Consider the following 16,426-nt stretch of genomic DNA (forward strand, 5'->3'; position numbering starts at 1 on the left):
TAATTAGGTACCTAGTGATAAATTGGGAAACGTTGAGAAAACAAAGGAGATGCTGCCCAATTTTAGTCTAATCCATGTGGAGAGGTTGAAGAAGTACTAGGAATAAGTTTGGAAGCATAGACACGTGAGGCTTGTCAAATGGGATTCACTTCCCCTAGGTTTAGAATTGAAAAATGAGAGTGTGTAGAGTTCCTGGCAGCGCGCTTAAACGCCCTGGAGCGCGCTTAAGCGCCCTGCTGCCCCTGTGAGAGACATTGCTTTCTGTCGTCGCGCGCTTTATCGCCCAAAATGGGGGTTTAAGCGCCCAGGTAGCGCGCTTAAGCGCCCTGGTTCACGCTTAAGCGCCCTTAGCGGCTAAAAACGAGTTTTCTCTCTGCCGGTGGGCGCTTTAGCGTCCGATAGCGCGCTTAAGCGCGCGCAGCCTGTGTCCAATATAAACATGTATTGTTATAATTTGTCATAACTTGAGCTACAGAGCTCCAAATGAGGCGCGGTTCGAAACCACGCGTAGCTAATGAAGAGAGGAAGACATTTAACAACCTTTGGTATAATATAATAAGAGTATGATGTTAAGCTTATTTTATTTTATTCCGCAATGTAATATGGTTATGATCACGCAATTGGGCCTTATAAATTCAGCATGTTTTAAAAAGAAAAATTTAACCGGATTTTAATTAAACTCATGTGATTGTAACTGCACTTAATATCATAATGCGATGTTAAAAAACCGGTTCTAGAACGGAGTGTTACATGTGACGTTAGTGACTCAGGAAATTAACGTTTCACGTGTGCTCCGTTCGTTTGGCCGTTGGATGCCAACTAACACAAGGATAAACATGGCACTTTTTTTTTCAAAATTAAGGACCCAAAAAAGCCTTTTTTATTGTTGGGGACCAAAAGGAGCTTCGTGAAATTTGTTAGGGACAAAAGAAGGTATTTACTCAAAAACATATATGATCCGTGGCATGGCATAGTATCTGGGATGCAAACTGTTAAGTGGATAATGGAGAACAATGCAGCTTTAACCATTGAGGCAGAATCTATAGTAATATGGGAATATGATTTGAAAATGACATTACGTACTTCGATTGTGTTATGGGAGGTTGGATTGAAGTTTGATTGTTAGAGCAAAGTTATCAAATTCTGATACTGCTAAGAGGTCAAAGAAAAACTTGTGGCCAAGTCTAAAAATTGTCTGAAAAAAAGATTGTTAAGACTTTGTTTTTGTTTGGTTCGGTTGCAGAAGCGATAACAATAACAACGTTATAAAAAAACAAAGTCCACCGTTTGAGAATTTAAATTACAAGGGAAAGAAAGAAACAAAGCTGCATTTTGTGTCACTGCAAGCAAGTGCAGCCACCTCTTCCTTCCAAGTGCCAAGTGCCTATTCATAGAACCAAACAACAATGGCAGTTTCTACACTCTTTTCATTTCCTTTCTCTTTGTTGCCTCTTCCACCTCTCTTTCACTTCCCCTATAAATATATACTTTATCTCCAATGTCTTCTTCTGTCTCACTTTCCTTTTCACTTTGCATTACCTTGGCTTCACCCTGTTTTTGCCATTTTCATTTGAGTTTCTGATACCAAATAATCATGCCATTTTACAGATTCGATAGAGCTTCCAGCTTGAGCGATAGAGTGCAAGATACTATCTCTTGTTACCGCAACGAGATGATCTCTCTTCTCTCCAGGTGTAAATTTGTGATTTTGGCAATTGGGTATGCTTAAATTCTTCATGCATGATGTTAAGTACTTGTGTTACAAGTAAGTCTTCTTTTGTTGCAAAAGGTATGTCGCTCACGGGAAAGGAATACTTCAACCACATGACCTACTTGACGAGGTTGAAAAGATTCTCAAAGAGAATGAAGGGATGAAGAAACTCAAAGATAGCCCCTTTTCCAAAGTGCTTGAATCTGCTAAGGTGAATTTGCTACATCACACTCACACTACTAATGGGGATCTTTCTTCCATTCCATGTATTATCAAAGTTAAATCATTATAAACATAAGAAATTAGCTACACACTATTTTAGAGATACATAAAACCGTTAATATAATCTCATCTCATTTTGGATTAAATTGGTTCTTTATATGATATCTGAGCCTCCGTGATCAAGTAATCACGAGTTCGATCCTCATCGCCCCAACTTTGTTCGATCTTCACCGCCTCAACTTTCTCTTGTAGAATTTCTTAGCATAGGTAGGTGGACTTGTGCATTATTATTCTTCAAGCTCATGTGAATAAGGAACATGTTAGAGATATATAAAACCATTAATATAAGCTCGTTGATTGGTTCTTTACATCTTTTTAACATTTTTGTTAACGTGTGAAATCTCATCATGATTGATGATACTTGAAGTTTCTTGAGTTTTCCTTGTTATTGCAGCTTTTAAAACCTGTTGTTCCTGTTGTCACAGGAAGCTATAGTTCTACCTCCTTTCGTGTCTATAGCTTTGCGTCCAAGACCTGGTGTTTGGGAGTATGTTCGTGTTAATGTCTTTGAACTCAATGTGGATAATCTGAGTGTTGCAGAATATCTTCGATTCAAAGAAGAACTTGTGGATGGACAGTAAGGGTTATCTCTGTTATGTGAACCTTATATTCATTATAGACATTGAAGGACACCATCAACAAAAGTATTTAATAAACTAAATGAATTGCATTCTATAATTTAAATTTGGCTTCATGGACGAATGTAATTATAACATGATTTTTTGTACAGATGCAATGACAATTATGTGCTTGAACTTGATTTAGAGCCATTTAATGCAACGTTCCCTCGGCCAACTCAATCATCCTCTATTGGTAATGGAGTTCAATTTCTCAACCGTCATCTGTCATCATTCATGTTCCGTAACAAAGAAAGTTTGGACCCTCTCCTTGCATTTCTTCGAGCACACAGATATGATGGCCAAGTAAGTTTATCTATTATATGTTTGGTTTGATGAAAGTAGTATTCAATCATTTAGAAACAGTGATAATTATTTTCAGCAATTTTGCTTTATGCACGGAAATCTTAAAATGCCACATTATCATAGTTTATGCATCGTGTCAGAATGTTGCTTCAACTAGGTGCAACCTTCACAAGGGATGTAAATTTGTAATTATATTTCTATTACCAATGTATTATGCAGGCAATGATGCTAAATGACCGCATTCGAAATATATCCAAGCTCCAATCTTCATTGGCAAAGGCAGAAGAACTCCTTTCTAAGCTTCAACCAAATACACCCTATTCTGACTTTGAATATGAGTAAGTAAGAATCTCTAAAACTGATGTCATTTTCTGAAATTTCCTTGGTTTTGGAGCTAACTAATTGAATGAAGAAGTGACTATTCATTTACTGGATACATTAGAAGTAGATATTATTTTTTTCCTTCACTATTTGGGTGTAGATTACAAGGATTGGGATTCGAGAGAGGTTGGGGTGATACAGCACATAGGGTATCAGAAATGGTGCATCTTCTACTTGACATCCTTCAGGCTCCTGATCCAAACACCTTAGAAACATTTCTTGGAAGAATTCCTATGGTGTTCAATGTTGTAATTGTATCACCACATGGTTACTTTGGCCAAGCAAATGTCTTAGGTTTGCCTGACACTGGTGGGCAGGTATTATTTTATAAGTCTTATCTTATCAATGTGATGTTAGTTACAATTGAAATTGAAAACTTGTTCATTGTGCTTATGATGTTAGCTTGCTAGTAATAGTATGAAATGATGGACAGATTGTTTATATACTTGATCAAGTGCGTGCTTTGGAAAATGAGATGCTACTCAGAATTCAAAAGCAAGGACTAGATGTGTCTCCCAAAATTCTGATAGTAAATGATTCCAAAAGTCCTCCCATTGCACTTATAGATTTAACAAATGAAACATTAGCATCACATTTTATTGAAACCCTTTTGGTGCTTTTAGGTTACAAGATTGATACCAGAGGCAAAAGGGACAACATGCAATCAGAGACTGGAAAGAGTTAGTGGAACTGAGCACACATACATACTGCGAGTACCTTTTAGAACTAATAATGGAATTTTGAGAAAATGGATTTCAAGGTTTGAAGTGTGGCCTTATCTAGAGACATTTGCAGAGGTAAGCACCAGCAAATGCTTAAATCCCAATTTTTAAATGCCTTTTATTTCCACATTTACATTTTATTATTTATCTTGCTTTAGGAATTAGGATTGGCTATTATGGCTACTCTTTCAGACAAACTGTGCGAAAGTTGATCCAATTGAAAGTTTGGATGTATGCTAGAAACTAAGTTATTTCTGGTCAATAAAAGATAAAACATTTGGACATATATTTTTGTCAAATGATATCAGTGCAAGTTTGATTTATGTGATAATAAACTTCAAAATTGTGGGATCCTTTTATTTTTTTTAATTTATGTGCTAGAAGTCCAGGAGGCAGAGCCATTGTTGACCTTATATGCCACAATCTAGCCTGCAAGCAGCAGTCTAGGTTGAAGACATTTCATTAGTTATCATTTCCTTCTCCTCTAAGGTAAAAATAAGGAGCACTCAATAATCTTATGTCTTGTCTGCATAGTCTAATGGCATTTCTGGTTTTTGGAATATGACTATCTCTTTCTCTGTACAAAGGATGCGTCAAACGAAATTGCTGCTGAATTACAAGGAGTTCCAGATCTGATAATTGGCAACTATAGTGATGGAAATCTTGTTGCAACCTTATTATCTTATAAGCTAGGAATCACACAGGTGTGCTGATACTTTAACATCAAGTCATTATCATGCAATACAAAGATCAATCAACTTATTTGTCATGATTATACCTGCTTTTTTAGCCTTGATAGATGGCAAAACTTAACCATCTTTTATTATGTTGTCTTTACTGAACTTTCCATGTAGTGCAACATAGCTCATGCATTGGAGAAGACAAAGTATCCAGATTCTGATATATATTGGAAAAAATATGAAGACAAGTACCATTTTTCTTGTCAATTCACAGCTGACCTTATTGCAATGAACAATGCGGACTTTATAATCACTAGCACTTACCAAGAAATTGCAGGAAGGTAAGTTTTCTTTTTCTAAAAATATAAAACAAAATAAATATTGAGTCATTTGTTTTCATCAAACTGGTAATCAATGTATCAAAGATTCATTTTATTTTAAGATAAATGTCATATAATATTTTACTTGATCATGTCATCTTTTGAATAGTACTCTAATTCGGATCATCCTGCCATGATGTAAGAATTTCAATTTTTGTCTCTTAAAGATTTGGTTTCCCTTGTGATACATTCCCTCCCCCACAAAACACATATAGAGGCATGCACAGAAAGTTATAAGCAGTTATGCTACTGATCATGCATATCAAAATTTTCCCACCTAATATTATTAGATAATAAATGTCAAATCTAGGTAATAGTGATGTAAAATTTCTGTTTTTCATTTTACATAAAACTTAGTCATGACCAAAGAGTAATTGACTGGAATGAAATCCTTATGTATTTAGCTAGTTCTTTGACATATTTGTGTAGCATTTGATAAAGTAATGCTTTGCACTTCTTCAGTTGACCATGCGTATTTTTCTAAATATACTGTTTGATTTACCTATCACATTATCCCTGACATTGTTTATTGCTTTGCCTCAGCAAGAATAATGTTGGACAATATGAGAGCCACACTGCCTTCACTCTTCCAGGACTGTATCGTGTTGTTCATGGCATTGATGTTTTTGATCCCAAGTTTAATATTGTGTCTCCAGGTGCAGACATGTGCATATATTTTCCCTACTCAGACAGAGAAAAGAGACTAACTTCTTTACATGTTTCGATTGAAAAACTGGTATATGGTGCTGAACAAAATGAAGAGCACATGTGAGTATTTTTCAATAAAGTAAAATTTTGCATGGTAAAGAGACATGTTTTGTTCTCTTCCTCTATTGCTTTTTAAGTTGACTTTGATGCACTGTCATCATTAAATATATGTCTACCTTGGAGATTTAAAATTCAAATTGATAGCAGTTGTATTAATCACTATATATGTAGTGACCTAACTGAAATAACTATTATTATTTCAGCCTCTTCTCCAAGACAGATGATTGTGTAAATAATGCAAAAAAAGTGGCCTTTGCAAAATTTAAAAAGAAACAAAAAAATACAGTTAATCCAATGGAAAACAGGGTTAGCCAAACCAAAATTTGCTTTGTTATCATGCAGTTGCAAATTGGACCATTTTAACTCTCCTAATATTATAATTAATATATCAATCATGTCATACTTATCAAGAAAGTTTACTGGTTTGTAGTTTCATATGTTTTGAATATACAGCATTTATCATAAATCTATACTTGGTTGAAATTGCACTGGCTAAGTGGAGCAGGTAAATTGTTTATGGAATGCATTTTCTATCGAGTTAAATAAAAACATCTCTTGCAGTTCTTGTAACAGTGATGGAAGAATTTTTTTAATTTTTTTTTTTTTGCTGATGCAGTGGCTTGTTAAATGATCGATCAAAGCCTATTGTCTTTTCTATGGCAAGACTTGATGGAGTGAAAAATTTGACAGGGCTTGTTGAATGCTTTGGTAAAAGCTCCAAGCTGAGAGAGCTAGTGAATCTTGTGGTAGTTGGTGGTTACATTGATGTACACAAGTCTAGGGATAGAGAAGAAATGGGGGAGATAGAGAAAATGCATGGTCTCATAGAAAAATATAACTTGCATGGCCAGTTTCGTTGGATAAAGGCCCAAATGAATCGTGCTCGTAATGGGGAGCTCTACCGTTATATTGCTGATGTGAAAGGTGCTTTTGTTCAGGTATGAGAAAGATAAAGGTTTCATTTTGAAGTTTTTTTTTTTATGTTTAGTTGCTAAGCATATTCAACCATGTTCTTGTTACATGTTGCAGCCTGCTTTTTATGAAGCGTTTGGCCTAACAGTTGTAGAGGCTATGACTTGTGGTCTTCCTACATTTGCCACTTGTCATGGTGGCCCTGCTGAGATAATTGAGCATGGCATTTCTGGATTCCATATTGACCCACATCACCCTGATCAAGTTGCTGCAATTTTAGTGAACTTTTTTGAGAAATGCCAGAGTGATTCCGGCTACTGGAACAAGATTTCTGATGCAGGGCTTAGACGCATTCATGAGAGGTCTGATTTTACTAGGTGCACATTTTAAAAGATGAATGTTGCTCTACTTAGAAACTGAATTTTTTTGTTGTTTTATTTTATTTTATAGGTATACATGGAAGATATACTCTGAGAGGTTACTGACTTTAGCTGGTGTTTATGGCTTCTGGAAGCATGTATCTAAGCTTGAGAGGAGAGAAACTAGACGGTACTTGGAGATGTTTTACACTCTTAAGTTCCGGGATTTGGTAAGTTGCATTTCCCTCTCTACAAGCTCTTTTGTGTTCAAGTTTTATGTCCTTTAGTCTAAGAGATTGTCATGTGTCCTTTTCTCATTCTAATATGAGTAAAGGTTATTGGTCATAGTAGCTCTTCCTATCCATTTTTTTTTTCTTCTAGTTCTTCCTTTTTCTTTGAGTACAATCAATTTGGTCTCTCTTGAAATAACTTTAATGGATAGCAATTATCTCTAAATAGTTGTCTGTGCAATGCATCTGTTTTGGGAGTGAGTCTTGTGCTTCAAGTCTTTGTTATTTGAAGCTATAACGATTTGAAAAGGCTGATTCCTACTTGCACAGCTTTATTTTCATAATTAACCACTCTTTAGTAATTCTTGAAATTCCGTTTAGAATGAAACAAATAATTATCTTGATGATGTTTCATTGCCTTTTGTTTTTTCAGACAAAATCAGTTCCTCTGGCAGTCAATTAGCAACTTTAGACTTCACTGAAGGAGCTTTTCTGACTGGTGCTCAGTGCTTAGCTTGCTTATAAAACTAATGACAATGCTATATGTGTAGATTTGTGATAGGCATATGGATGAATTATGTTTTGTAAATTTGTTTATTGAGTAAAAATGTAGAACAAACTGAACTCTTTCGTTAGGAGACAAGCCTTCAAATGATTGCACACGGTAGAATTCAACTTGAAATCATAATCTTTGAGGTTAAGAATTGGTACAACCATTACCAAACATGTGAATCAACTCTTAAAGGGTTATTTTAGCTTAACTAATGATTTTGAGTTTGAAGCTGCGACAAAACTCTTCTATCGGGCTCGACTCGAATTGGACTAATCGATTTATGAATAGATGGATAAAATGCAAAGATTAACTAATAATTTTGAGTTTGTAGATGTGACAAAACTCTTCTATATCTCTATCGGGCTCGACTTGAATCAGACTAATCGATCCATAAATAGATAGATAAAATGCAAAGAATTTGTACAGCCCAAAATCACCTTTTGCTTCCAATTTAATCGGTTTGCATTCAATTCAAACTAATATAGGGTTTATCATTTCTCAAGCTGCTCCGGCTACTAAATCATAACCGTACAAAAACGGATCAATGGTGATAAAGAAAGAAAAAAAAAAGAATCATAACTATTCAAAGGGAATCAATTAATATAAGGAAATAAATAAACAAAACGACGTAGTTTTGAGATAGACGGAGATAAACATATCTCAAGCTGCTTGAGAAATATTTTTTTCATATATATATATATATATATATATATATATATATATATAGGTAAAATCATTTCTGCAGTCGTTTTACGTACATCAACGACAGGTGTATGGTTATGATTCTCCACATTTAATGCTTTCATCCTTTGTATGGTTATGATTCTCCGCATTTAATACTTTCGAAATTCCATATATATACTTGAAAGCATTGAATGTGGGGAATCATAACCATACAAAGGATAAAAGCATTAAATGCGGGAAATCATAATCTTACACATATCGTTGTTGTACGTAAAGCAGCTGCAAAAATGATTTTACCATATATATATATATATATATATATATATATGTATGTATGTATATAGTTCGATTTTTCTGTCGTCGCTTTACGTACAACGGTGACAATTTTTCATATATATAGGTTAAAGCATTTAATGTGTAGAATCATAATCATATAAAAGGTGAAAGCATTAAATATAAGGAATTATAATCATACACTTGTCATTGTTACACATACATCAATTTTAGATATATATTCTGACTACCACTCTAAAACATTGCTAGATCAGAATTTCAATAAGAGAGAGAAAGATAAATGTTAGTTAAGATTCTTATCTAATGGTGTTTTAGAGTGATAGGCAAAGGAAGACAGAAAAATGGTAGGTAGAATAACCTATCCTTATATACATATATATATATATATATATATATATATATATATATATATGAAGAGTAATAGTTTTTTCATGCAGTAGGAGAAAACTATTATCTCAAATAAGGATGTTCGCGGTCTTGATTGGTTTTGGAAGCTTAATTTTATCCAATCCCTTCGGTTTGATCATGTGATCATCAATTCGGTTTGAATTTTTTTTTCAAATTCGATCCAATCCAATCCAATTTTTTCGGTTTGGATTGGATAGATTTTCGATTTTTTGAAAATTCTAAAATTTGTTTCATGATTATTGTGCAAATAAGATCTTTTGTATATATTGACTTTGTAATATATATTTTTGAAATACAAAAGTATCAATAAACAATAATATAGTTTTTTTATAGTAATGAGATATGAAGCTCTACACAGATGGAATTTTGTTGATTAAATATAACTAGGTTTTTTTTCTGGGTTTAGTTGATGAGTTAGTGGAACTTGGGTTTAGAAATTTTTGAGCTATGATTGGAAAAAGGCCCAAGTAAGTAGAAGGGAATTAATATATTGGATCGGTTATTGGATTGGTTTTCATCAACTAATCCGAAAACTGATCCAATCCAATTAAAATTTGCAGTTTTTTTTCGATTTTCAATTTTTCAATTTTTGGTTTATTCGATTATGGATTTTTCGATTCGGTCACCACGGATTAAATCGAATTAGATCGGTTGATTAACACCCCTAATCTCAAACACATTTATTTTTACAAGTGGGGTCCAATGTCAGGGGGAGAGAGAGAAAATAAAATGAGATTCGCCATGAATTTATAGTGTAGGAAATGGTTTCCTTTTTATGTAACATACGAATAATAAAACCCATATATGAAATACTATTTTGATATTATGTTGCTTTAAAATTGAGGGATTAACTTTTAAAATTATAAATAAGAAATAAAAGTATAGACTGAATAATAAAAATTTATAATTTTCATGAGTTTATAACTTTTATTATAATATTAGAAATGTGTAATTCTAATTAATTAATTTATAAATTTTATTATTTAATGTAAAATATTAGATATAAAATCTATAATTTGAAGAATTGGATAATTGTCATCGGAATTAGTTTCGTAGATGCGTGAATTTCTTTCTCCATTTGGGTTGTGCGAATAGCAAGAAACTTCATTGTTGTCGAAAACGTAAAAACTTAATGTTTTGTATAGCGCACAAGCATAGGCCCACTACTGGGTCCAATCCCACTACTAATACTTAGGGTTCCCCTTCTTCCAAAGGTACAAGGCTGCCCCTGCACATCGGCGGGGGTTTAGCATGCCTAGCCTGAAAAGGCCAGGCTAGCTAGGTTGACCAGGCTTCAACTCTAAATACTCCCTCTCACATTGAGGAAGGGGCTTCTTCTCCTCCATTCAGCTTCAACTGTTGTGACTATGGAGAGACATCCTAGCCACTCTCACACCCCCCTTTATGCACATCATGGGAAGCTTCACTAGTGGCTTGGTCTCTACCAAGGTCCCTATAAACACCTCTATATCAATATACTTTACCCTCCAGAGGAGACATCTATGTACCACAGTAAGTACATTGGCGCCGTCTGTGAGAACCGGCAAACTCAGATTCCCATTTCTTTACCGGAAGTTCAAAGAAAGCTATGAACTCGCTTTTTCCCAGTTTAACAACCCACAAAGGTTCAGTCCTAGACTCTTCTCCAATAGAAGAAGGAAAACCCAGATCTATAGAACGAAGAAGGAAAGTAAGCAACATCAACTCAAGTCTCCAACCGATCACCAGGATACCGACCAGAAAAGCAAGAAGAAAAGCCACCATTAGCTCAAAATCTCTAACCGATCACCACGAAATGCAAGGCGACCAGATCAACTAAATCAGCAGACACTCATCATCAGGTCTTTAACATTTGCTGGTCGCCAAAGGCGCTAGAGAGAGGGCAGACCATAAAGCTCCAGGAACCACCACCGCCACCACCGGAAAAACAAGCACCGCCACCAACTTCTTCAATGCCTTATGCACAACGTTCAACTTCTTTTTATCAAGGAGCAGTTCGACATTAGCTTGGTGACAAATTTGACAATTGCAATCTTGAAATTCAGGCAAACCCAAGCAAATAGAGATGATGCAAAGATAAAACATGCAATCGGTGCATTCTCGCGGGGTCCACTTTCAAATGCCTTACCAAATACGTTTTAGAAGGTACTATCTTCTTTAATGAATGTCAGACATCTAGGTGGTGTTTGGTTTAGGGTAAATGTTGAGAATGATAGATATCTGATGAATGGGAATATAAGAAAGGTACGTTTGGTTTGTTGTGGTTCCTGATTTAGCCACCTAAATGTGATTCTATGATGCACGGACAAGGACACGGGACACGACACGACACGCCGACACGTTAATTCTAAAAAATGTCATATTTAGACACGTTGGGACACGTTTTGATATTAAATAAAATTTTTAATATATATAATATAATTTATATTTAATACATATAAGAGTCCATAATAAGTCATATAATCAATCAAATATTTAAATTTCATAACATAAATATAAATATAAATAATTTTTTGTACTTTGTTAATTTTTCATGTCAAATTTCATAACAGAAAAAAATTAATTTATTAATTATTTCTTTTATATTTAGTTAACAAAATAAAATTAAAATTAAAAAAAAACGTGTCCGAGCGTGTCCTAACGTTGACTGCGTGTCCTAAAAAGTTGACCGTGTGTCCAAAAAACGTGTCGGAACGTGTCGGAGAGTTGACCGCGTGTCCCCAAATGTTGATCACGTGTCGGACGCGTGTCCGAGCGTGTCGAAGCGTGTCCGTGTTGGACACGTGTCCGACACGAAAAAAAAAATTCAAACCGCGTGTCCATGCTTCAGTGATGTGATTCATAGGAAACATAGATGCATAGGTATTTCTCTTCAAAAAGCCAGCCAAAGAACTCCTTCGCGTAGGTGGTATTGCCAAAAACCTCGACAATTTCTCACTCCCTAAACAAAGCCAAAGACGAGCGTACCCCTTGTCTCCCTCACCCTCTGTTTCTCTCAACCTGAGAAAAACAATAAATGCTCAACGCCTCAGTCCTCGTTTGCGATCGGTGAGATGCTCCTTCTCGTATGAAGATAACGCGAAGATTAAGGTTGTCGGCATCGGTAATCGCATGATCGGTAGTGGTTTACAGGTGGGTGGCTTCACTTTCCATTCTTTTCTCGATAAAGTTTTGTTTTTTACCTTGTCCTTCAGCTTATAGGTCAATTGGGTATTATGTTTCATACCCAATTTGGAATATCGTTAATGGTTTATTTTCATTTTTTTTTAAATAAAATTCTATTGAGTTGTTAAAACTTTCTGCAGTGGCACTGTTCAGTGAGCTACCCTATGTGTTTTGCTGCAACCAAGTGTATACTAATGTTAAGGTTGCAGAGCGGAAACATTGGGATTAGACTTGATCTGTACGGGTAAAGTAGCATGCCACTATAAAAATATTGTACAAACAGGGTTATTTTCGTAAACTTACCTAATTTCCCCATCTATATTTTACCTACAACCAAACATAGATTTTAAAAAAAGTTACCTAATTTCCCCAATAAAATATTTCCCAACCAAACAACCTTTTTTTACATTTTTCTACCTATATCACTTTCCAACTATTTCCCTACTATTCATAAAATTTACCCTAAACCAAACACTCCCTAAGGGCGCGTTTGGTTCAAGATTTCTGATCAGATACCTATGCATCAGTAAGTGGCATTATAAGAAAACAATGTTTGGTTCAGAGTTTTTAAAAATTTACCAAGCAAACTGAGTTCCCCATCTTTTGTCAGTTCTTTGAAAAAATTGATCAAAAACCCATAGAAGAAATGTCATTCTCCATGTGGTATTGTTGAAAAAACCAGCTAAATGGATAAAAGAAAATAAGTAAGTGACAGAAATACCCTTTTTTATCTTAACCTCAGACACACAGAGAGATGTCATACGCAAATGGCACACAATAGAGCATGAGAGAGATGAATTTGATTTTGTCTTTTGCAACAAAAAAATGGCGTACAATCTCTGCTTCTTCTCCTTGCTGAGTTCTCCGTCAAGCATCAAAAATGAAGATTCCAAAAGGTCCTGCAAACTACAACTAATCAAACCATGACCACTTCATCATAACTTTTCAATCATTCACCACATTCATTGAAACACTCGAGTCTCAAAAAAACACGAGCTTCAATAGTACCACCACCATCCTCTACCTTTCTCTTTTCATCTTGCTCTTTCACCTCATCACACAAATCAAAGCTTACGAACCAGAGGATCGTTTCACCATCAATTGTGGAACCACAGGCACAGTCTCCGACGGTGATAGAACATGGATAGGGGACACAGACTTGGTTGTGTCACTGTGGGTGGGTGGGTGTTTTAATTTTTGATGATTTGACTTTCGTGGGGCTGAAATGGGTGCATAAAAATCGGAGCTTGAAGTTGTTGGAAATAATATCCTTTAACAATGCAAAATCCAATTTGTTTTATATGAGTTTAAGTTACTTGGGGTTACAATTGTAATTTTATACTATTTTCCTATCAATATTTTAACTCAAACCAAACATAGATTTTATAATATTTATCAAATTTTTCCAGTAAAATTTTTTCCAATCAAACAACTTTTTTTACATTTTCCTACCAAACTCACTTTCCAACTATTTTTCTATCAATTACATTTCCCTAGTATTCAAAAAATTTCTCCTCAACCAAACGTCCCCTCAAGGCTAGCTGCAGTATCCATCGTGGGGTCCACTTCTTAAAGTTACTGCAGTACATGAAATTAGAAACATGAAATTGGAGGCAATTATGGGACCCACTCCTGCTCAAAATAATCTACAAAGCAAGGACACGCTCCGTGAGAAAAAATTTGCTTGTCCGACACGGACACGCTCGGACACGCGTCCAACACGCGGTCAACATTTGGGGACACGTAGTCAACTCTCCGACACGTTTCGACACGTTTTTCGAACACGCAGTCAACTTTTTTGAACACGCAGTCAACGCTCGGACACGTTTTTTTTTAAATATATTTTATTTTATTTTGTTAACTAAATATAAAAGAAATAATTTATAAATTAATTTTTTTCTGTTATGAAATTTGACATGAAAAATTAACAAAGTACGAAAATTTATTTATATTTATATTTATATTATAAAATTTAAATATTTGATTGGTTATATGACTTATTATGGACTCTTATATGTATTAAATATAAATTATATTATATATTAAAAATTTTATTTAATATCAAAACGTGTCACAACATGTTCAAATATGACATTTTTTAAAATTTACGTGTCGGCGTATCGTGTCCCGTGTCCTTGCATATAGAAAATAGTAACTCATACACGTGAACCTCCATTTTCGGAATCCGTATCCACGGGGTAAATCTTCGCATAGCAAAGCAATTCCACAGTGTATATGTCAATACAAAGCTGGAGGAAATGGTCTATTAGGTGAAAATTGAAATGCTAGTAGAGCCCACGCAACCAAGCTAAGGAAAGAAATTGATAAGCAAATGTATAGTGTGCTGGTGTTACTTTCTCGCCTTGAAGTCCGCGCAAAGCAAATATCCATCGTCACCATGGACGAAGATCCTCGTCAATATATATATATATATATATACCATTTTTTCTGCTTATCTTTGTCTATCACCTTTCAACATTATTGGATCAGAATTTCAATAAGAGAGAAAAATAATAAATGTAGTTGAGATTTTGATCCAATGGTGTTGGAGGGTGGTAGACAAAAGTAAACAAAAAAAAATAGTAAGTAGAATAACATATCACGTATATATATATATATATATAGATTCTTATCACAATATATATATATATATATATATATATATATATATATATATATATATTAGTTTATTTATTTCTATATTAAGGACATTGCTTAATATGCTAATACTTTGGCTTACTGGGAGTCACACCAACTAATTACGAAGGTCAGGATGGTTCTCATTCTCGGTAATTAATCACGAAGGTCGGGATGGTTCTCACTCCTGGTAACTAATTACGAAAGCCGGGATGGTTCTCACCCCCAGTAACTAATTATGAAGGTTGGGACGGTTCTCACCCCCAGTAATTAATCATAAAAGCTTGGACGGTCCTCACCCCCGGTAACTAATTATGAAGGCCGGGACGATCCTCACCCCCGGTAAATAAAGTCCGGGAGGTGCTACCCCTCGAAAAACAAAGTTCGGCATGTACTACCTCTCGGCCAAAGTCCTAGATGGCCGACATTTTTAAGAATCTTTAAATGCTATTATTTTAGCTATCGCAGGTCATAGAGCAACATATCTGAGCAACTAGACATCAAAGACCCAAGTCACTGGGCATTATTATCATACATTATTTATATCGCCGAGTTTGTTGTTAAAGAAAGGAATATACATATTTATCATCTATGAAGACTCTCAGTCTCTTTCTCTTTGGGAACACATCCTCTTCTCGAGAAGCTTTCGTCTACTACATTATTTGTCACCAACGAGTTTTATTGCTGAAGAAGGGAATATATATATCATGAGAATCTCCATCACCCTCTATTTTGGAAGACATTATCATCTCCAGAAGATCTCATCTACTACTTTATTCTCTCACGGAGCTCGGATCTGCAATCCTGTCAACTTTATTTTGTCAGATCATCAAGACATTCTAGGCACATTTTTATCGGTAATTAATTATGAAGGTTGGGACGGTTCTCGCCCCCGGTAATTAATCATGAAAGCCGAGACGGTTCTCACCCCCGGTATAATTAATTACGAAGGTCGGGAAAGTTCTCACCCCCGAAATTTATTACGAAGGCTGGGATGGTTCTCACCTCCGGTAATTAATTATGAAAGCCGGGAGGATCCTCACCCCCGGTAAACAAAGTCCGAGATGCGCTACCCCTCGGCAAAAATCTCCTCATTAGGTCGGCGCCTGGCCAACTTCCCATCTAGGCACATTTTTATCGTCATTTATACATTATTATACTAGTTGTTGTAGGATTTAAATTGGAGCAATCGGACATCAAAGACCCAAGTCACTGGACATTATTTATTACACATTCATATCGTTGTGCTTTGTTGTTAAAGAAAAGAGCATATAAATTTATCAGCAGGATCTTCATCACCTCTCTCTCTAGGAACAATTATCCTCTCTTGAAGCTTT

General features: G+C 35.2%; 1 protein-coding gene across 1 annotated transcript; it reads left to right on the forward strand.

Annotated features, from left to right (window-relative positions):
* The first annotated feature begins 1,003 nt into the window (after nucleotides 1–1,003).
* LOC133312181 (sucrose synthase 2) lies at nucleotides 1,004–7,811 on the forward strand. The gene is made up of 16 exons (XM_061513337.1): nucleotides 1,004–1,113; nucleotides 1,609–1,692; nucleotides 1,790–1,922; nucleotides 2,419–2,570; nucleotides 2,724–2,916; nucleotides 3,136–3,254; nucleotides 3,398–3,614; nucleotides 3,731–3,826; nucleotides 3,921–4,094; nucleotides 4,607–4,723; nucleotides 4,874–5,040; nucleotides 5,623–5,847; nucleotides 6,464–6,785; nucleotides 6,877–7,121; nucleotides 7,210–7,348; nucleotides 7,782–7,811. The coding sequence occupies exons 1-16, from the start codon at nucleotides 1,004–1,006 to the stop codon at nucleotides 7,809–7,811; spliced, it is 2,523 nt and encodes an 840-aa protein (XP_061369321.1).
* The last annotated feature ends 8,615 nt before the right edge of the window (nucleotides 7,812–16,426 follow it).

The sequence above is a fragment of the Gastrolobium bilobum genome, unplaced genomic scaffold (assembly GCF_033153095.1).
Source record: "Gastrolobium bilobum isolate Gb01-03AN ecotype WA unplaced genomic scaffold, APGP_CSIRO_Gbil_v1 utg16099, whole genome shotgun sequence".
NCBI lineage: Eukaryota > Viridiplantae > Streptophyta > Magnoliopsida > Fabales > Fabaceae > Gastrolobium > Gastrolobium bilobum.

What these genes read in the sequence shown, in the direction of transcription:
- LOC133312181 (XM_061513337.1), top strand. Translation starts at nt 1,004, where the DNA reads ATGGAGAACAATGCAGCTTTAACCATTGAGGCAGAATCTATAGTAATA. An exon ending in TTATGGGAGGTTGGATTGAA is followed by an intron (nt 1,114 to 1,608) that starts GTTTGATTGTTA and finishes GCCATTTTACAG; the next exon opens with ATTCGATAGAGCTTCCAGCT. An exon ending in ATGATCTCTCTTCTCTCCAG is followed by an intron (nt 1,693 to 1,789) that starts GTGTAAATTTGT and finishes TTGTTGCAAAAG; the next exon opens with GTATGTCGCTCACGGGAAAG.